At 41.6% G+C, this 22671-nt stretch overlaps 1 protein-coding gene and 1 long non-coding RNA gene across 8 annotated transcripts in view; one reads left to right on the forward strand and one right to left on the reverse strand.

Moving 5' to 3' along the window:
- Positions 1-22671, forward strand: part of PLPPR1 (phospholipid phosphatase related 1) — a 374403-nt gene that overhangs the window by 315293 nt on the left and 36439 nt on the right. For all 7 annotated transcript variants that reach the window (XM_045043456.1, XM_045043457.1, XM_045043455.1 and 4 more), the window contains one exon: positions 14048-14236. In XM_045043456.1, coding sequence (XP_044899391.1) covers positions 14048-14236 — 189 coding nt within the window. The remainder of the gene's footprint in view (positions 1-14047; positions 14237-22671) is intronic.
- LOC123381714 overlaps positions 18539-22671 on the reverse strand; it is a 28717-nt gene continuing 24584 nt past the window's right edge. The window contains exons 2-4 of the long non-coding RNA XR_006589054.1: positions 21370-21474; positions 19412-19518; positions 18539-19275 (exon numbers count right to left, since the gene is read on the reverse strand). This is a non-coding gene — a long non-coding RNA (uncharacterized LOC123381714). The remainder of the gene's footprint in view (positions 19276-19411; positions 19519-21369; positions 21475-22671) is intronic.

Raw genomic sequence — 22671 nt, forward strand, 5'->3', positions numbered from 1 at the left:
AGCCCTGTATTGGGCTCTCTGTTGTCAGCACAGAGCCTGCTTCAGATCCTCTGTTCCCTTCTCTGTTTTCCCTTCCCCAGCTCGCACATGCACATGTGTGCTTGCTGTTTTATTTCTCAAAAATAAATAAAAATTTCAAAAAAAAAAAAAGAAAGAACTTAACTACTCCAAAGTAAATACATATAATTTGTTAATTAAATGGGATGCTTCAATTTTAGGGACTATAGGGGGAAAATAATTAGAGGATCTTGATGTTGAGAAGCTCAGGAACTTCTGCCTTAGCAGAAGAAAGCCAACTCTAGGTTCTGGAGCTTATGAAAGAGAGTCAGCAAAAGCATAAAATATGCAGTTATGCTGCTCTGCTAGAGCAGCCCCTATGGGGCCAACCTGTTCACATTGATTTGTGGAGAACTTGTCCCCTTATTTCAGTTTTATATGCTACATAACAAACTGCCACAAACATAGCCACTTAAAACCACACAAACTTGTTATCTCACACTTTCTGTGGGTCAGGAGTCTGTGAGTTAGTTGGGTCTTCTGCTCAGTATTAGGTGGAAGTCAAGCTGTCAGCCAGGACTGTGATGTCATTTGAGTCCTAGGGTCTTCTGCCAAGCTCACAAGTTGTTGGCAGAATTCAGTTCCTGTAAGACTGAGAGCCTCAGCCCTAGAGTCAGCCCACCCATTCCTGGCCATGTGACCCTCTCCACAAATATGGCAATTTGCTTCTCCAAGGCCAACAGAGAGTGTCTCTACTGCTTCAGATCTCTTAACTTCGTTTAAAGGTATCAAGTGATTAATAGGTCAGGTCTGCCCAGCACAATATCCTTTTCCATTAACTTAAAGTTAACTCATTAAGGACCTTAATTACATCATTATAATTCCTACACCTTCACCACATAATATAACATAATCAAAGAAGAGGCATTCCATTATATTCATAGGTCTTGCTCACACCAAAGAGAAGGATCATACTGTGCATGAACACTCGGGGGCAGAAGTCTTGGGGACCAGCTCAGAATTCTGCCCACTGAAATAAAATGAAGAGGAAAAAGAGTGAGGATTGATCTTGGTTCTACCTCTCTCAGGCTTAAAGCCACCATCCTTTGGCATAAAGCACAATTGGGCTGTGGGCCTAAATATGTTCATAAATGAAAGGAAAGCTCAGTAAGACGAGCATTTATATCTCCTAAGCCTAGTTTTGGATGTTTATCTCTTATACTGGCCTGATTTATTTTTGTTAGTTTATTCGCTTATTATACATATTTATATAACGTGTATGATATTATAAGGTGATTTAAATATTGGATAGTCCTTTACCATCTGCAAAGAGTTTTTCCAAGTCTTCTCATTTAACCCCATTTCTCATGTTATCTCATTCCCATTAAGGGTATTTTTCCTAATGCAGGTCTGAGGATCAGAAAAGCTAGAATCATGCATCCCAGGATTACAGAGTCAATCAGTGACAGAACGAAGACCAAAAGTTGGGTCTTCATCTCCGAATTATGGCCCCCTTCCTTTTCAATCCTCCTTTGTATCATTAGAATATGATGGCTAAATGTGGAACATCTTGGGGTGCCCGGGTGGCTCAGTCGGTTGAGCATCTGACTCTTGATTTCAGCTCAGATAATGATCCCAGGGTTGTGGGATCGAGCCCAACATAGGGCTCTGTGCTGAGGGTGGAGCCTGCTTGAGATTCTCTCTCTCTCTTCCTCTGTCCTTCTCCCCTACTCTCACTCTGTCTTGAATGAATGAATGAATGAATGAATGAATGAATGAATGAATGAATAAATAAGGAACATCCTGACCAAGGACACACTTAACTGCCCTTAGAAATGGCTTCCAGTGCCACCTCCCATTGGCATTCAACTGAGCAGAGGTTGAGCACAGTTTCTGTCCCCTTTCTCCAATCCTCCGTGTCACCTTTGAGAACTAAGCAGACCAGGACTTTGTTTGCCTACCCTGCTTCTACAGGGCAATGGGCCCCCTGCATATCAATATCCTGGGTCACAGCCTAAATTCTGTTGAGCTTCTGATTGCTCAGTTGATTTCATGTAACTCTTTTTATATTAGGTTTTCCAGAAAGGTTCTGCTATTTATTACATTATGGGGAGGCTGAGGAAGGAAAGAACTCCTCTTTATCAGCAAGTACCATAAGCCATGAGCTAAAAACAGTACTTTTTACATAGATCACTTTTTACAATTAAATGTCTTATATATATTATCACATCCATTTAATGTATGAGGAAACAGAGATTCAAAGAGATTTTGTATATAACCTGAAGCCACACAGGTAGCAAATGGTGCATTTAGTACTGCATCTGGGTCTTTAAGCTGCAAAGGCCATAAACTTGTATTATGTCACGTAACCAGCTCAGATGTCACTGCTGACACAATCCTTCCCTCTCTTACCACCTGTGCCTCACGGTTAATATTCTCTTCTTGATATCATCATAGCATCCATCCACCCACCCTGCCATCCTTCCACACATTTACCCTTCTGTCCTTCCTTCCATCCATCCGTCATCCACTTATAACAACTAATCGGTGTTAAACACCTATCATTTGGCCAATTGCTCATATCCTGGAAAAATGAAGAGCCCCTTCCTCTCTACATTCCTACCAACTAGTGGAGGGGTTTTGGCATGTAGTTGGTATTCTGTAGCTGCCTGTTGACTTATAATGCTTCTGCTGAAAAACCTGAAATTAGCACCCAAATCAACTTAGTTGATTTTAACAAAGGAAGTAGAAGGACTGCAGAGTTTTAAACAATAGGGATCATTTATGCATTCTTTCCATCCACCTCTCTTACTACTTCTAATAAGTAGGTAATAACAAAATCCACATCAGAGTCATCCAGGACTGTCTTCTCAGAGGCTTCTCTTGACTCATCACTCATCACTGTCACTTTCCCACACATTTAACATCAGTGGAGCTTTGACCTTCCCCACCTCAGAGGCCTGAGGCAGTGCTGGGAAGAGCAGGGCCAATACAGGGCAAGCCTCATGAACTTCTCAGGCCAGAATCCTAGGCCTTCTGCTCTACTAGCCCCTGAAGTCACTGAATAGAAAGGCCTTGCTGGAGGCCTTTACATTTAACACTAAGGAATGTTCTCAATTGTCAAAATCATTTTGAATTTTTATCCTGGTTTCTCTGATATTAGCTGTGCTTGCCAGTTTTGTGTAGCTATAATATGCTTTATATGTATTCATCCACATCATTGAACTTTTAAAAATCCCTAATGGTAGGTGCCTGGGTCCCTCAGTCAGTTACGTGTCCGACTTCAGTTCAGGTCATGATCTCACAGTTCATGAGTTCAAGCCCCGTGTCGGGCTCTGGGCTAACAGCTTCAGAACTCAGAGCCTGGAGCCTGCTTCAGATTCTGTGTCTCCCTCTCTCTCTGCCCCTCCCCCATTCACACTCTGTCTCTCCTTCTCTCTCTCTCAAAAATAAAGAAACATTAAAAAAAATTTTTTTAATCCCTAATGGTAGAAGATCAAAGAGAAAATTCTGTGGCCCAATTTAGCTTAACTTAGATTCAATAATTATCCTTTCCTTAGTGTAGCTGTAAATCTACCTGAAATATTATCATACACTTTACATTTCTCCATATTATTCAACAATAAATAATCAACATGCTGCTGGAGGATAAAAATGGAAAAAAGAGGGGCGGGCACCTGGGTGGCTCAGTGGTTAAGCGTATGACTCTTGGTTTCAGCTCAGGTCATGATCTCACAGTTCATGGCTTTGAGCCCCACATCGGGCTACGTGCTGACAGTGTGGAGCCCACTTGGGATTCTCTCTCTCCCTCTCTTTCTCCCTCACTCGCTCTCCTTATCTCTCTCTCAAAATAAATAAATAAACTTAAAAAAAAAATGGAAAAGAAAGACAAGAATGTGGTATTTGCATTTGTTCTTTAAGAAGTAGCCCAGTAGGAAAGTGTAGCAGCCCAGACTCAGAGGTAGACCTGTATACTGTCTGCTAACTGAGGAGTGATACCTGATGAGGTTTACTGGCTTATTCTCTGTTCAGATGACAGGCTTCTTCTCTCCATTATCAAGACACAGGTAGGACAGAGCCCAATGTGTTCAGTAGAGAGAATATTGCTTAGTTTACCTGAAACAGCTGTCACTGAAGATTTGGGAGGAGTAAAAGACATAATCACACCTGTGTCTTAGGACCATCACTCTTTAGCAGCAGCGGGGGGGACGGCATGAAGGGGTTGAGATCTCAAAGGCAACAAGATTTCAAAAGTGTAGATGGTAGAATATGGGGGCCTATATAATAACATGGCGGCTGGCAGAACAAAAATGAGATAAATAGGAAGGGCACTCAGGTAAGACAGACCTGGCACCTGACCAAGTATGGCATGGGGCGGAGTGAGAAATCTGGAGGAAGAAGGATGTGTCTGAGATGACATTAAAGATTCGAACATGGGTGACTGAGAAGAGGTTGGTTGGATTCACCAGGACTGGGAACTCCAAGAAGAAGTGACAGGTTGAGGGGAGGAGAAATGCCAAATTGCATTTCAGGCTTGTGGTATTTGGACCATCAGTGGAGCACGAGGTTGGTGGTCAGTGGAGCGTGCATGGCCAAGAGTGGTGATAGAAGAGTCAATGGAATCTGTATAAGAGTAGAATCCATCGAGGGGAGTCTGGGTGGCTCAGTCAGTTAAGTGTCTGACTTCAGCTCAGGTCATGATCTCACGGTCCGTGAGTTCGAGCCCCGCATCGGGCTCTGTGCTGACAGCTCAGAGCCTGGAGCCTGCTTCGGATTGTGTGTCCCCCTCTCTCTCTTTTCCTCCCTGCTCATGCTATCTCTATCTCAAAAATAAATAAATAATTTTTTTAAAAAAAAAGAGTAGAATCCATAGAAAGAGATGAGATCTCCCAAGAAGAGAACATGGAAAGGAAATGAAAAGAGGGGCAAGGATAGATCCTAGGAGAGCACTGCCGTTTACAAACCAGGCACAAGAAAAGGGAAATTTAAAGGAGTCAGGGAAAGAATGGTCAGAGGCAAGAGAAAGTAGTGATTTTAAATACTAAGAAAGGAGGGTGTGGTTGTGTGGGGGGGCCCTCAGTCAATCCCTACTCTTACCCCAAAGCCATGCAAAAAAGCATTGAAAAAAACAAGCCTATTGTACAAAGTGAATCACTATACTATACACCTGAAACTAATATTACACTGTCTATTAACTAACTGAAATTTAAATAAAAACTTTCACAAAAGAAAAAACTTTCACAAAAGAAAAAAAGAAAGAAAAGAACAAGCAAATAGCATCCAAAGAACAAGAGAAAGAACTGAGCACTTACCACGTGCTAGGCATTATGCTGAGAATTTTACAAACCTTATTTCATTATGCTAACTGCAGGTTTGAAGTGTGAAAGAGTGGTTAAATGGCACCAGGGGTTCAAACCCTGGCTCTGCCATTCACTAGGCCTGTGAGCTTGGATAAAGTTTCTTTTCTTTAAATGAGAGCAACTCATTATCTCACAAGGAAGCATGAATATCATGTAAGGTAATGCATTTCAAGTTATATAGCTTGTCATGTGTTTACTCAAATGAGCCCTCATTATCATTTATTTGAGATTGCTTTTATGATATCTGTCTCCCCCACAGAAAACCTAACATGTTTAAAGATCATGTCTGCTTTGTTAACAGACTTGTTATTTGCTATTCAGTTTTGTTAGCAGGTGAATACCCTCAGTGTCTGCATGTTGTAGGCACTCGATAAATATTAATTGATTGACTAAACAGTCCCATTTCATCCACATGTCCTCGCCTGTGGATGTACCTGTTCTCCTTAAAGAAGAAGGGATCTGGGGCACCTGGGTGGCTCAGTTGGTTAAGCGTCTGACTTCAGCTCAGGTCATGATCTTGTGGTCCATGAGTTCGAGCCCCACGTCGGGCTCTGTGCAGACAGCTCAGAGCCTAGAGCCTATTTCAGATTCTGTGTCTCCCTCTCTCTCTGCCCCTCCCCTGCTCATGCTCTGTCTCTCTCTCTGTCTCAGAAGTAAATAAACATTAAAAAAAATTTTTTTTAAATGAAGGCCATGGATTCTCAGACACACTGGTCCATTGTGACTGCCCAGGTTTCACAAGAGGATGTCATTCTTAAGCACAGCTTAATTGCCTGTTAATTAAAAGACACAGATGTGAGGGGGAATAGAGAATTTCTAATCAAAAGGAATAAAGTTTCAGTTAAGTAAGATGAGTAAGCTCGAGATGTCTGCTGCACCTTGCACCTATGGTCACTAACACCACAGAGCACACTTAAATATTTGTTGGGGGGGGTGTAAATCTCATCTTTTATTCTTACCACAATAAAATAAATTTTTAAAAAATTCTTTCAGAAAATATAAAACTATAAAGGGCAAATAGGGATCAGATATACTGACAAAGGAGAATTGACAGTTTAATATTTTATTTTTATGTCTTCATATCTTGAGAGATAAGATTGTAAATAGTAAAATTAAGAACAGTTACATGATTCTTGAAAATTCACTATTGTGGAACTATGATGCTCATCAAGAAGCATCATTTTGTAGATGGAAAAACTAGCTGGCTATTCAGTCCTGGCTAATGGAATGACTATATTCTCTTACATACTTCAGTGCATGTGGTATTATTTGCTCACACAGAAAAAAAAATTATATTCTACTGATGTCTTAATAAAATAGCAGCTAATAGTTATTGAGTACCTAAGTGGTTTTGCTATACTAAATCATATAGTTCTTATACCATTCCAATGAGAACTCATTTCTCATGTGAGGAAACTAAGGCATAGACGGGTTATATAATTGGTTCAAAGTCCTACAGTAGTAATTAGTGGATTTGGGGTTTGAACCTATGTGTCTTAATCACTATAATGTAAGGAACTTGTATACTATCAGACAAGTATCTAATAAAATCATGTTTTATTGAAGGATTTTTTTACTACAATCCATAGTAAGAAACACATTTCACACTGTATTATACATACTTCCTCTGCCTATATGTTATACACTAGTTTCACATAAAAACATTTGCTCTTACTGTGTGTGAAACTCTGATATATTCAATTCTGTTCTTTTTCGCTAAAAGAATTCTAATTGAGCTCCAAAACTGTGTACATTTATTTCATAGTCCATTAATTAATGGCTTGAGACCTGTAGTCCGGAAAACCACCATAATAAAGGGACATATTAAGATTCAATAATACTAAATAAAGATAACAACTAGGAATACCACTTATTAAGCATCTACTATGTGCCAAAGTACTGTTGTTGATATTTATGTATAATATCCTCAGTTCTCATTATAGCCTTGAAAAGTAACTCAATATTTTTTCCGACAAAAACTGGGACGTGGAGAAGTTAAGGGATTTGTCCTACAGAGATGAGCCTGATTAAAGGCTTCTTCTGCTAATCTAATAATGACATTTAAATATTACTTAACAACTAAATTAAATTAGTAAACAATTTAAACAATTAAATCAGTAAAAAAAAAAACAAAAAGACACAGCTCTGTACTTCACTAGGAGGTTACTTACTAGAAAATAGTATCCAATTCACTGCTACCCAATAGTTTTTCAAAACCTAAGAGAGGGGCACCTGGGTGGCTCAGTTGGTGAAGCCTCCAACTCTTGATTTGGGCTCAAGTCATGATCTTTGGTTCATGAGTTTGAGCCCTGCATCAGGCTCTGCATTGACACTGTGGAGCCTGCTTGGGATTCTCTCTCTCTCCCTCTTTCTCTGCCCCTCCCTTGCTCACCCCATCTCTTTCTCTCTCTCTCAAAAAATAAACTAGAAAAAAAAATTTAAACCTGAGAGAAACAATACCTAGGAAGGAGTGCTTGAAGAATATAGTCTGTGCCTTCTGCCAAGTCAGACACTTCCCTGAATACTTACTGTATAGTTCTCATGCTAAAGTATTATTAGCCCCATTTTACAAATGGAGAAACTGAAGCACAGGGTTTCCAACCCAGGAAACCTGGCCCACGCTCTTAGCCTTTCATTGTGCTGTGTCTCTCAAGTTCTACCTAGACTGGGTCATAATACCCACCACCTCCCTTCTACCCCACAATATTGTTTTTGTGCATTTTGCTTCGATGCTACGTCATCAGCCTATGCTAAGACTTGATGTGGGGTCCCATATTAAAAACAAACAGCACTGGGGCGCCTGGGTGGCTCAGTCAATTAAGCGTTGGACTTTAGCTCAGGTCAGGATCTCACAGTTCGTGGGTTTGAGCCCCACGTTGGGCTCTATGCTGACCGCTCAGAGCCTGGAGCCTGCTTTGGTGTCTGTGTCTGCCTCTCTCTCTCTGCCCCTCCCCTGCTCCTCTCCCTCCCTCTCTCTCTCTTTCTCAAAAATAAACGTTAAAAAAAAAAACAGCACCATCATCCTCAGCATTGAATCACTGTTTATCACAACACACCCTTTATGAGAACCCAGGACGAATTCCAGCCCAGTTACTACATCAGAAAGATTCTATTTCCTTTAAACATTGGTTGGCTTTTATCTTACAGATACTGTGAAATGTATAACAGACCAGCATTTCCTTATTGTTCTGTTAGGCAACTTATACTCAAGGATGAAATTCCTGTCTCTGAAATTCCTGTCTACTTCCTTTCTTCTGTTCCACCTTCTCACTGATGCTTGCACACTTCATTTGATGGATGTTGATGAAACTCCTTTTTGGAACAAACTGAGAATACATAAACATGTCCCATTGCATATTTATGAGTTAGTTATTTACTTTCCTGCAGATGAGGAAACTGACACTAGGAAGCCTTTGAAGAAAGGACTCAAGTGTGCAGCACATAGTTTACCCCTTGATGTCATGCCACCTTAAACTCGTGACCTCATTTTCCCCTGGCCGCTTAAGGTTGTGTGGAAAGATGCATCATATTTACAGTCATCATCCTGGGTTCGCCCCTGTGAGTTGTGTGACCTTATACAATTCACGCTATCTCTCTGTGCCTCTGTTTCCTCACCTGCAAGATGGAAATAATAACATGCCTACCACACAGGGTGTCTGGGCAGAAGAAGAGTTAATTTATGTGACGTTCTTAGAGCCGTTCCTGGGACATATGCATCATATATATCATCACCCTTCCCATCACCATCTCCTCCCCTTCCTTCTTGGCTCTTGCCTCTGTTATTTGTGGGGAACTTCCATCCCCTCTCAAAGGATCACACCTACGTGTAGAGGTGCCCAGGAGGTCTCACAAGGGCTCAAGACCGGTTTTGTCACGTTTCCCCTCCAGCATACTACCTCAGTTCCCACTTCCATTCACGCCACCTGCGGGTTTCCCACCCCAGCCCTTGTGTGCCGCTAGTGACACCTGTGCCTGGCTTGCTCTCTCTTAATATGAAAAACATGTGAGTCCTTAAAGTGTACTCTTTCCTGGGGTCCTAAGACATTGCTTCTGCATCGCAACCCTGCCGAATCTTATCATCTAAGCTCTGATGCAGTGTTCCTTCTGCTGAGTTTCCTTTATCCCCTCTCTCTTTGGAATTGCACATATGTCCATGGGGCTTAGTCAAAACCAATCCCCTAAACAGACACCATGCTGCCCTGTCCATCCCCTTGTGCTCTTTTTTCCGGGCCTCAGCCCTTTACCTACTCCTCTGCCAACTCCCTCCCTACCAGCTCACCAGGCACAGGCAGCCATGTGCAAACCCCACCTTGGGATTAGCTGACCCCCTCCTACAGATCTATAGACCATTGTCTGTTTCCTGTGTTGGTGAGCGCTCCCCAGCTGGATCACAAACTACTTGACGTTAGAGAGCATGTCTGAGAATTCTGCACCTTCACAGCACTTAGTTCGGGACTGAACATAGGGGCGGCTCCCACAAACAGTTGTGGGTTGACTGATTAATTTGCAATAGTCTTGATAGGTCCTGGCAAAACCAGAATGAGAAACCTCTTTGGAGAGGGAAACATTTGTTGCCTCTGGTGGAGTGACCTAGCACCTCAATTAGTTTAGGACTATCTTGGTTTTAGCACTGAAAGGTCCCATGCACCCTGAGACCCCGCAATCCTGGGCAAACTGAGATGGTTGGTCACCTAGACTAGGCTTCCCCAGTTTCAGATATGTCCAAACACTCTAGACCAGATACCAGCCTTCTCATTGTCCAACCTCACATGTCTGCCTACATGCTCCTGCACAACAGACACACTCACATTCACTCACTCTCATGAGTCATACCATCATTACCTGATCCCCCACTGCTTTTTTTTTTAAGTTTACTTATTTATTTTGAGGTGGGGCAGAGCGAAAAGCAAAGAGAGACAATCCCAGACAGGCTCCACACTGTCAGCACAGAGCCCAGTGCAAGGCTTGAACCCGTGAACCGCGAGATCATGACCTGAGCCGAAGTCAGACACTGACTGAGCCACCCAGGCACCCCATGTTCCCCCACTCTTGCGGCCTGTATCAGGTCATGTAAACTAGTGGTCCACAATTGCCCCAGACTTGACAGACCAAAGGAAAATGTACTGTCATCTCAGCCTTTGCCCCCAGCTTTGTGACCTTCCCCATTACCATTCTTTCCGATAATCACTTTTCTCTCATCAGCAGAGGATAGAAACACAGGTCTCTCAACCCTGAGAGGCAGAATTTCAGATATTGCTGTCTTCTGCCTTCTGAATCCTTGCGGATGGGTCAGGATTTGATGCGTTTTCGAATATCGGATTGTCATTCTTGGGAACTGAAGCTGAGGAAAACCCCTGGTACATGAACTCCTTCCCCCCACAGCCATAATTGCGCCTTTCACACCGATATCAGCCCTCCACCAGCACTTGGGTCCAGCACAGCCTCACCATCTGCTCATGTGACACCAACATTATGGCCTCCCTCCATGCATCCCTAAATGGGGCTGGAGAAAGCAACAGAGATGGTGAGCGTGCCAGCTGGCACCAGTGACACAAACCTAGACAGCGATGAATCACGGCCCAGGACAGAGAGGAAGAAGGGAGGATGCTGATGGCTAATTGTGCACCGTCATCAGAGCTGCCAGGCGGACCTCTCTGTTCAGGGAAGCAGAACCAGCACAGCGTTTCTGTTCCTGCAGTAAATGCAAAGCTTCTTTTTGATATGTGGTCATGAGAGAATGTTCAATAGAAAGGAAACCTAGAAATCAAGATCCGAATTGTTCTGTTTTTGCTTCTGTGCATCTCTAACTGGCATAACTGGGGACTCTCCAGGGAGTCTGGGGATTACTTGAAAATGACAAGCAGGGGTTTCTGGCTGGTCAGGGAGTCGGATCAGAGTAAACAGACTTATGCTGATAGGTCCGTTCTGTCCAGGAGGCTCCAAAGTTCCCACCTACCTCTACTCCCCTGAGCCTCCCAGGTTCTCTGTTCTTTACTTTATGCCCTGCAATTAACTGATTTGTGCATTAATTCAGTTCTCTCTGAATGTTGCTTCCAGGATTCAGTTGGCCAGGCAGTTATTCAAGGTTTGTTCTATAGATTTCAAATTTGGGCATATTGACCTTAGCTTTTTTGTTGTTGTCATTATTGTTGATTTTGATGTATTTGAAGTTAGGACAGTCTATGTTCTAAAAGTTTCTATTCTACGTTTTTCTAATGAGTCGTTTTACCTACCTATGTTTTTGCTTTTGTTTACTTCACTTTCATCTTGACCTTTTTCAAATGGAGGTGGTAGCACAAAGGCACCCAGTAAAATAGGACACTTGTCCTCAATAGAGGGGGCTGGCTGCCATTTTTGGGTTTTGTTTTATCCAAAAGCTCCCATAGATCCTGCCTGTTCTCCAAGCAGTTATTCCCCCAGGACTGATGAAGCCAAGAGACAGAAATATGTTTCCAGCCACAAGGAGGATATACAAAGAAATCCCAGATCAGGCCTGTGCAGGAGGCACAGGTAGCCCTGGAGGTAAAGTCCCAACACTGTTGCAATCATAGTGTGTTCTCAGCTCCAGAACATTCAGGTCAGCTGGCTAGGTTCCTTCCCATCGGGTCATCTCAGTTGACCAGTGAAGCACAAAAGAGAAACTTCATGGCCTTGACTTCATAAACTAGCAGCCAACAGGAACACCTGTTAGCAAGGGCAGCTTTGGAGTACCTCTCTCTCACTCTTACGGAAAACAAACTAATCCAAATCTCTCTGTGGCTAAAGAGAAAAGAAACAAAGTGCTGAAACAGCAGAGATGGCTGGCCTGAGCACTGGTGATTTACATGTGGTGCCAAGAAATAACTTCAGGTGCAGAGAAACACACAGGAGTGTCCAGAGATTACTAGATGGTCAGAAGTTGTGACAGCAGGTCCTCTGGGGAAGAGGGACAGAAAATGCCAGATGGTAAAATATCATTCATATACAACCAGAGAGAAGTCGTGTATGAAGGACAACAAACGGAAAGTATGATCTACGACCTACCTGAAGGTAAAGGAAGGTGGCAATGGATGAGGCCAAAAGGTAAAAGACCTTTATAGCAGAATGGATAGGAGTTTCTGAATGCTTTCAGCTACAAGAAGGAGAAACTGCAGAAATAATTTCCCGGAAGTAGAGGCTGTGCCTGGTTTCAGAGAGGGGGCAGAGTATAAGGCTTCTCTGCTATGTTGTGGCTAAAGAAATGGATATGAAACAGGTAAGACTGCCGTTAGAGTCGAGCCTGTCCTCCGCCCCGTAACTCTCCAGGCTTTTGTGTAGAACGAAATTTTGATGCCATAATACAGGTATTTTTTTTTTCCTCTGAGGATCAGAAAATGTGGGTTTCTAGTCCCAGACTTACACAAACTAGCTATCATGACCTTAGGTTAGTCATTCCAGGGCTATTCCAGCTTTAGATTTTAAGATTCCAGCTTTAGATTTAGAACTTTAGATTTCCTAAACCTTTCCTTCTCCCTCATTGACCCATAGGTACTTCCAAGTAAAAACAATTTTAAGCCATAAACGATGTACAAACATGTCCTCCCAAGTTCTGATTGTATTCCATAATGATTATTTTGATACTTTTTTTAAAAAACAACACTTTAAGATATTTTTTCTCCATTTTAGTTTCCCTACTTTGCTGATTCTCAACCTAAGTACATGTTTAGCTTACTTGTTGGATAATTCAGCAGTGGTCAGTTCCCCATTCAGCCTTCTCATCTATGAAATATAAAGGTTTGAGACGGGAATATCTCGGCTTAATTTTCTGTAGTCTCATAACCTCAAAAATCTGTTTTCTATCTACCTTTATAACCATCTTATCCTGGTACTTTGGTGTTTCCAAATATGAATGAGACAACGAATGTCGACATTTCTGTATTCGCTCAACCTCTCATACCTACGAAAGGCTACATCTAAACCTCAGTGAGTGTCTGGGACATTCGTGAGTCAGAATTAAAGGATAATTATGTCCCTTTTTATGTCTAAACCTTAGGAATGATCTGTGTCTATAATAAGATGTTATCAGGAAAGTCCTGGATTTACTGGGGGAAAGCATTTTGGAATAAACGTAAAACCTTTTTGGAAAAGGTAACAGCCGTGACCGATACAGGCCGCCTGTACTGTGTTCCTCCCTGCCAATAATGAAGGGTGTGGTTCTGAAAACCTGCCTCAGTTTTTCCAGGTTTTAGCTTTCCTGTGCATTGGTTTATTCATTCATGATTTACCTGCCTCTAACATTTTATAATAAGGCAAGTTTATCTCTACTATTTCATGAGCTTTCTCACGAACAGCTCTCACATCTACATCTTGCCAATTCTTATGCCGCTGCCCTTTGACTTTCCCCTCTGTCCTGAATGGAAATATTACCTTGGCTCCCGTGCTTCCTCTGAGAGGGTGGCAGCAGAAGCTGGGTCTCTCTATAAGCCTTGCTGTGGTCTGCCTTTCAGATGGGAGCCGTTAATTATTTTCTGGGAGGTTTCTAGAACAGATGTTACAAGGCAGACAAGCAAGCACACCCTCCCTGAGCCCAGAGCACGCTGAGCCAGGCACGCACACACTCGCCAATACCAACAGAGGAAAGCTGCTGGGGTGATGGAGGGAGTGTGCTCTGAGGGGCAAACGCGGCTCCGAAGACCTGCTAATGTCTCTGTGTGGCCATGCTGTATTTTCAGCTTGTCATCATGGCTGGGACAGTGCTGCTTGCCTACTACTTCGAATGCACTGACACTTTTCAGGTGCATATCCAAGGATTCTTCTGTCAGGACGGAGACTTAATGAAGCCTTACCCGGGGACAGAGGAAGAAAGCTTCATCACCCCTCTGGTGCTCTATTGTGTGCTGGCTGCCACTCCGACTGCTATTGTAAGTACAGAATCGACTTCCTTTTTTACTGTCAGATACTAAATAACATTTCCTGTCTGCCTTTTCTACTCTTTCCTCCCTTCCTGGGCATTCACCAGCAGTCTAACGGGGGAGGAGGGGGGTGCGGGGAACGGGGGTGTCCTGTTTCAGCCAAAACAGTGAATGGAGTTCTGCATAAAAATCTCATGAACATGGGTCTCGTCTTTTATAGGTGGCTTTTGCTTTTTGGTATCTGAATTATACATATATATACGTATATGTATGTATATATACATATATACACACACACACACACACACACATTTTTAAAGTATGTGTGAATGGCATAAATTGACAGGCATGATTGGCTAACATGTTAAGAACAGCTACTGTGCTCTTGAAAAAATATGCAGCGAATTGGGTCTATTCAGGAGAGGTCTTGAATGTAGATGCCGGCACTGATGGAAAGAATCGGACCAGAGTGGAATGGAATCCCCTGGGCTTGTGTCTCCTGCTGTTCTGACTGAACTTCCAGAGAGAAATCACCTGACCTGAAGTTTGCTGTCATTCATTCTTGGTGGCTCTGGCCACGTTCACATTATATCACATTCAATTCAGTTGCAAATTTACCCTCCTTCTATTTCATTCTTCTCTCGCATGAGGGGGCAAAAAAAAAAATGGCCGGACTATGCTCAAGGGAAACCATTTCAAAAGTATAAAATTCACAGACCTGTATCATCTGGTAAATTGATTGAATCCTTAGACATTTTAATTTCAATTTTTAAAATGACTTTGTGTTTTAAATGACTTTGTGTAGCATGTCTGAACATGCTACACGGTCAGATTCTTTGGGATGTAATCTCGGTTATCATTCCGCCCCCCCTTTCTCTTCTAATAGCTGCCTCCCCCAATTCTCTCCCTTCCCCTTTCTTTTGGTAATATTGACTGGCATGCTGAGAAATATACTGACCACTCAGATGTTCAGTTCAAGTATTGTTTTCTATGCAAGTGATCTGCTTGCTTTAAGGTGAGAAATGGATGGGATTTTGAGAAGAAATAATATGGGTATAATGAGTCATAGAGTTTAAGTTCATTTTGATCATTGATCCTAGGCTCAGCAAACCCTCCCTTAAATGATAAGACCATGCTGTTGCAATTAAGGTCAGGAGTAATAAAACTGGTGTATCAGAGTGGTTAAAAACGCAAGCTCTGCAGTCTGACACAGCTGGATTCACATCCTGTCTATGTGACTTTGGGCGAGTCACTCTATTGGCCACCCCACCCCACCCCCCACCGTGAAACATAGGGAGGATATGACTCCCTATTTCATAGAGTTGTCATGAGACTTGAATGAGATGGTTCGTACCAATGACTCGGCACAGTGCCTGGCACGTACTAAGTATTTAGACGTAGGGGAGCAAAGAGCCTGGCTGGAAACTGTTCATCGTCTTCAGGATCACAGAGCAACTTCCTCTACATAAAGGGAATGAGATTCCACTTGGAAACCCTGGAACCGCAGCTTCATCTAGATTCACATCCTGGTTTCTTTCTGTCTCAGAAGCATATCATGTTCTTGTGTATTCAGACATGACGCTAAGTGATCCGTTGACCTAACTTATTTTCCTCTTTTCTCCCTAGTCCCAGGATATACCATTGCCTAGGCTCTCCTGTAATGACTTCTTGGAATTACAGTTTTTGTCATAAAAAAAAAAAAAAAACTAAGTAAAGCAAGGGAGACAGATTATTATTAAAAGTTATGGTCAAAAAAATTAGTGAATCGGAAAACAATAGAATAATAAATAAGATCAGGAGCTAATTCTTAGAAAAGTAGAATGTGCAACCCCCTAGATAGTCTAATATAAGAAAGGCAGGAGTAAAAAGAAAAAAAAAGTTAAAACACATACATATAAGGAAAAATACATAAACCTATAGAAGTCTATATGGTATTTTTATTTGAATTGTATTTACAATTCTGTGCCAGTAAGTGCTTGCACCTCAATAAAATTGGTAATATTTTATGAAAAGGTAATTTACTAACAATGCCCTAAAAAGATGTAGAAAATCTGAATAGTGAATAAAGACAGAATAAACTTTTTAAACATGTCTAAAATTTATCTCACAAAATATACTGAAGACACATAGCTGTAGTATAAATTCCTTCAAACTTTCAAGGAATGGAAAAGTCATAATTCTATAAAATGTTCCAGGCCCTAAAAATAAAAAGATTTTTAGTGCACATTACAAAGCAAGAAAATATGGATTTTAAACACTTAGAAAGTGTGCATGCACACCCACAAAAGCACCCCCAATAGCAAAAACAATCTCACTTTCAAATATTGATGCAAGCATATAGAAAAAGATTGATAGATTTGTCTACCTAGAAATGAGCATTTCTAACAAAAGAAAAAGTAAAGACTGCAAAAAGTTTACAGCATATAGGACTCAAATGTAAATATCCTTCATACTTAAGAAAATGAGCTTCCCAAAATAAAAATGGGAAAGGGCAAGAATAGACAATTAACAAAACAATGACTGTGCATGTAAACATTTCTAAACTCATCAATTATCCAAAGAAAAGTAGTTTTTACAAGTACAGCATTTTCCCCTATAAATTTTCCAAATGTTTTAAAGACAGAGAGCCATGTTGCTGAAGGTGTAGATACTTTCATACAGTTCTAGTTGAAGTGTAGACTGCTATTTTCTTTTTAAAGCGTAACTTGTCAAAGATGTATTAAGAGTTGATAAACTTCAGACTCAGCCAGTAATTCCATTCCCTGAATTTATGTTAAGGAAATGATCAGTTTTATATAAATACAAGGATTTGTGTTTTGGGGATGTTCATTTAGGCAATAGTTTCCGTGAAAAACTTGGAACTAGCTAAAATACACAGTACGAGGGGCTTGTATAAATACATTGTGAGGCAGTCGTGTTTTTGAAACACCTTTAGTAGCAATGAAACATGTTTTTGATTTAATGTTAAGATTTTTTTTAAGGGCTAAAAAAATTGTATATACTATTGCGTATAAAATCTTTCTCCCTTTCACAAGAGAATCTGACCATATCTTAATTTTCTGGGTCTAATTCCCTAGAAAAAGGAAAAAGGTGGTATGTATCAACTGTGTTGCTAGGCCAAATTAACCCCTGATTGGTGAATTGCATTTGGACTCAGAGGACTATAATTACCCGAGGAGGTGCCATGCTATGACTTCTAAGTGCAATGACTCTGGGACCTTGGAAGCTATGTCTGTGGAGTTGCTACACCATATGCTGACTCCTACAGGGCATGAGGCTTTTAAGCCACAGTGGCTCCTTCATCCTCTGATATGTCTATGATCTCTTGCACCTGAGCTATACTGCTCTGCTGGACCACTGTGAGGACACGTGCTGGAAAGGAGCACGTGATGTTTCCCTGCTGGCGAGCTATGGTTCCTTCCAAGTAGACCAATGCCAAATGTAGCATGTGGTTGTCTGTGGGTCTGAACATTTAATGACTCCAAGAAGATACCTTGTGTGTATGTTGCAAGTATAATCCCAAAGTTATATATAAAAAGACTAGTAAGAAATAAACTAAACTAAAAATGTACAGTTATTATCTATGAGTGCTAATGGTACAGTTAATTTTTTTCTTCTCTTTTATGCTTTTATATGTTGCTTTCCAAATTCTACATGAATGTATAGTATTTTCAAATCAAAAGATACATTTTTTAAAACATTATATACTCCCGTTCTTCTGGCAAAAATTATGAAAAGGCCAATTTTTAATAAGACTTAAAAATGGCAACTCTAATGAACAAAAACACACATGGCCAAAAACAAAAACGAAAAACAAAAATAGGAAAACAGAACTTTGTGGAGAACTTTCTCCACTCTCTGGGCAAAAATGATACCTCTTTGCTTTTAAGGTTTTTAGCAGAAACTGTTCCTTCTCCCCAAATGACAAAGTCAAGGGGTATGGTAAATAAACAGTGAGCTAAGGACTAAGAACCTAAACTACAGCTCTATTCTAGCTCTCAAGTATGGAACACTTTCCATTTCTTTGCTTCTCTGGGTGAAAAATGTGACCAGTAATGCTAGCAGGTCCCTAAGATACAAGCTGAGGAATATTCCATAAATGATGATTATAAGAATGACATCTTTTGGGGCGCCTGGGTGGCGCAGTCGGTTAAGCGTCCGACTTCAGCCAGGTCACCATCTCGCGGTCCGTGAGTTCGAGCCCCGCGTCGGGCTCTGGGCTGATGGCTCGGAGCCTGGAGCCTGTTTCCGATTCTGTGTCTCCCTCTCTCTCTCTGCCCCTCCCCCGTTCATGCTCTGTCTCTCTCTGTCCCAAAAATAAATAAAAAACGTTGAAAAAAAAATTAAAAAAAAAAGAATGACATCTTTTAATTTATTATATTCTATAGTCCTTACCTAATTATCCTCCCAGCATCCCAGTGAAATAGAAAAGAGACATCCCAAAGAACATAAAGGGTGTGGTTCAAATTCCCTTCATTTTTGAGTTGAGAACCTTGAGACTTAGCCAAATTAATTTGCTGAAGTTCCAGCTAGTTCTGTATGTTACTGGACAGATAGCCACCCATTTGGTTCCACTTTTATTTTCCTCCCAAATGAGGGTCACTGCTAGGAGCCAAAACTGATTACAGTTGACAGGTTAATGGCAGAGAGCCCTGTGGCCTCGGAACCCTGCTGACAGTGCTGGGTGTTCCCCTAAGACCTGAAAAAAGGTCCTCTAAGGTTTCTATCCTTAGAAAACAGAGCTCTTCTGATGTTCAGGAAATTTTTCTGGGAGGGAGGAACTGTGTTCATTTCTTCTGTCCCGTTCTAGGGAGGTATGGCTTGTCCGAGAGCAGCCTTTGTTGGGCCACTGGGATCAAGATCCCAAGTGTCAAACTCAGCACAGCCCCTGCTTCTGAGTGCACATCCTTCATTCCCTTCACACCGCAGAGTCCTCCTATCTCAGGTTTCATATGTCAGGAGAGGCAAGAATCCCAGTCATGGCTTTGCCTCCAATGATTGTGTGGCCTCTGGTACATCATGTTCCCTCTATGGGTTGGATTTCTCATCTGTAAATAAAAGGAGGGGTTAGGCTAGTGATCTCCGAGATCTTTCTAGATCTAATATTCCATGAAAGCTTAAAAAAAAAAAAAGCATTCTGATTGGAAAGCTCCACAAGTCAGATTCCCAATCCCCAAATCTCACCTTTCTTTCTGGAGTTTGGTTTTATACTCTGTGCCTGGTCAGGTGTTTCACAGAACTGCATAGAGTTTCTGTTGTTTATTCCTCCTTAAATCCATTTCCTGTTTTCACTGGAGTAGAAAAAAGGCAAGATCCCGCTGGGGTGACTTGTGTGACATTAACTAATGGCAATTTTCAAAAAAGTAGCTCAACCTGGACTTGTCCTTGGTTTTCTGTGCATTCTGAAGCACATTAGCCTTAGAAAAACCTAGCACCTTACACTTCTGTGTGTCTGGACATTAACAATCCCACTCACGACTACAGGGACACACAAGAAATGCACAAGGGAAAAGACTCTGCCAAGGGTTTGACCTGTCATTTCCTATTTCTCCTTTTGTGCTCTGCTGTCAGAAGAGATCAGCATCATGTTGAGGCGAGGCCACATGGGATAAACTGTACAGGGACAGGCCAGTGCTGTCTCAGATCTTCAGGAAAGGTTAGAGCTTGGGCAATTTATTATGTCCAGAACTGTTTAGCCAAAAGTGGTAGCCCACGCTTCCAAGAGATCTGCAGGGTGCATTCTAACCAGTGTGGAAACCCTGGATGACTACTGCCTCTGGCCTCCTAAATAAACTTGTATGCTCAGAGTTAAGGGCAGGGAGCCTGTTTGGATAAGAGGATTTAACTCACTGGAGAATCTGATTTACTTTTATTTTACCTCAGCCCCAGTACCACAAGGCATGAGGAAATGGCTATTAAACACTTTCCTTGGCCTCACAACAAAGTGACAGGGGAGTATTTAGTATTGAAGCTGCAGAACATCTGACGCCTAGCCCAAGAGAATGGAAACAGCTCGCAGTTTGCATGCAAGTGTGCACGCACACATACATAAGACTAGTCTAGAATTTCCTAGGAAAAGGAAGAGACAAACACAATTTGATAGAAGGGCACAATTTGGAGGAAATTGTGAATCTTCATTTGGGAGGTTTCCGGACCCTAAGCTCTTGGAGTGAATATAAAAGCCCGAAGCACAGTGTGGAACAGAGTGGGCTCTCACTAAATGCAAGTCTGTTGGCTGACTGGCGTGGGACGCAGCTGCTGAAGCAAAAGAGACATTGTGGGACTTTGCAGTGCCTCATAATCTGCCTCTTCCAGGCTCTGAACAATCTCGTCTGTTGAAGCCCCTTTTAACACTTTATAATTCACATCTTTTTCCCTTTGTATATTATAACGTGACTTTTTTGTTTGTTTTTTACCATGAGTCCTTCATTTTGTTATTGCTGAAGCTAGTGTAGTCTTCACAATTACACTTTTTTCTGGGAAAGGTTTATAGATATACCCATTAATTGTTGTGGATTTTTTTTAAATAAAAAATTCATTTCCCCATCTTCTGTCTATGCTGAATGTGAGTGTTCTCAATTCTTTAACAGATTATTTCTTCTCCTGACGTCATCCCAGCGAGCGATTTGCTTACTCTCTTTGAGATGTCCCTTCCAATGATTGGTGATGGTTGTGTTAAGGAGCTTTGATAATTTGCTTCTTGAAAAGACTGTTTGCCTAAACATATATGCTGGTCAATTCAGTTAGTTATCACAATGCATTTTACTTTTTATTGAGAGCAGTGTTTTACCTAACCCACTATAAATTCCAGTTTCTCTTATTTCCACTGTCCAGGAAAAAAGGCATAAGAGACTACTATGCTTTAGAAATATAGCATACCACCTTGTTATACTATAACACGTGTCATATAACATAACATGGTATTTTATAACAAGTGTCAACTGAAGCCTGCCTTCTCAATGGGTAGTTGGGTAGTTGCGTCCCCTGGATTAACACCAGTAGGGAGGCTCCAATCTATAAACACTTATTATCCCAGTTGCTGAACAATTTTCAAAATGCCATCATGCAAATGACCTTAATTCTATTGAAGCTTTGATATTTAAAAGGCATAGGAAGTGTCTAGGGCTGAATTTCTTACTTACACTTGGATGTAAGAAAGCAGAAAGCTAGAGCTCTTGAACCAACCAGGGCTCAGCATTTGAAAGGACCAGGATGCCTCCGCAGATCTGGGTTGTCGATAGATGGCCCTGGTTGGGGAGGATTAGAGCAGAATGTAAAGACATTGGCAGTCAGGGCCGGCAGCACAATCTGTGCATTTTAAATTTCCTGGGTCACTAAACAAAATCTACTGCAAAAGCATGTCTCCCTTTCTTGGAAATGCTCATGACTATGGAAGCCTCTCAGGAGAATGTTGGGAGCATCTTAAAAATCCCTGGGAGTGAAAGCCCTGAAGCTATTTAGACACTAATATTGGGAAGTATGCAAAGAACCCTCTCTTCTTCCTCAGAGTGTCCTACACAGAAATCCCAGAGAGGGGGCCACCAGTCTCTGTTATTCTTCAGGAACCCAAGTGACAGAGATATCAGGCAACATGATGACTCTGAAGTAGGTTGCCTCCATTTTGCTTAAGGGTAGATTACTTGGTGAGAACAGAGTCCCATAGGATTTTAAAAGTGGAGAGTTTAACCAAATGAATTGAAATTGAAGCCCAACTATATGATTTCAGTTTCTCTTAATCAGCCCTCTCTTGTTAGTTCCTGTCGTAAAGGCAAAGATGTTGGAGTTGGAAAAGCACGTTAGAGGTCTTCTTGTTCAACAGATGAGAAACTGAGGCCCAGAGAGGTCAAGCGACTGGTTCAAGATCAAATACCTGGTCAGGGACAGAGCAGAGATAGAATCACACCATGTTTGCTTACTCCAGGACTAGAGACAATGATTTATTTTTTTTTTTAATGTTTATTTATTTTTGAGAGATAGAGTGCAAGCCGGGATGAGCCAGAGAGAGAGGAAGACACAGAATCTCAGCAGGCTCCAGGCTCCGAGCTGCCAGCACAGAGCCCAACACGGGGCTCGAACTCACGAACCACAAGATCATGATCTGAGCCGAAGTCAGAGACAATGATTCTTTTTAAATCCATCTCAACATTCTGGCCTTAGATAGACCAGGAATTAAAAACAACAAACATTCCTTGAGTACCTATAGATGCTTTAACATACATTTTTTAATACTCTCAACTATTTGCTGATATAGCTATTACCCTCATATTCAAAATCATTAAAAAAAGAAAGAAAAACTGGGGCTCAGAAAGTTTCAATTATTACTTGCCCCCCAATTACACATCAAAAATGGAGAGAGCTGGGTTTTCAGCTCTACAGCCCACATTCAAGAAACAGCAATGGCTTTGATCTTGCCAAGTACCAGAGCTACAACTAGCATATGTGTG

The sequence above is a fragment of the Felis catus genome, chromosome D4 (assembly GCF_018350175.1).
Source record: "Felis catus isolate Fca126 chromosome D4, F.catus_Fca126_mat1.0, whole genome shotgun sequence".
Lineage (NCBI taxonomy): Eukaryota > Metazoa > Chordata > Mammalia > Carnivora > Felidae > Felis > Felis catus.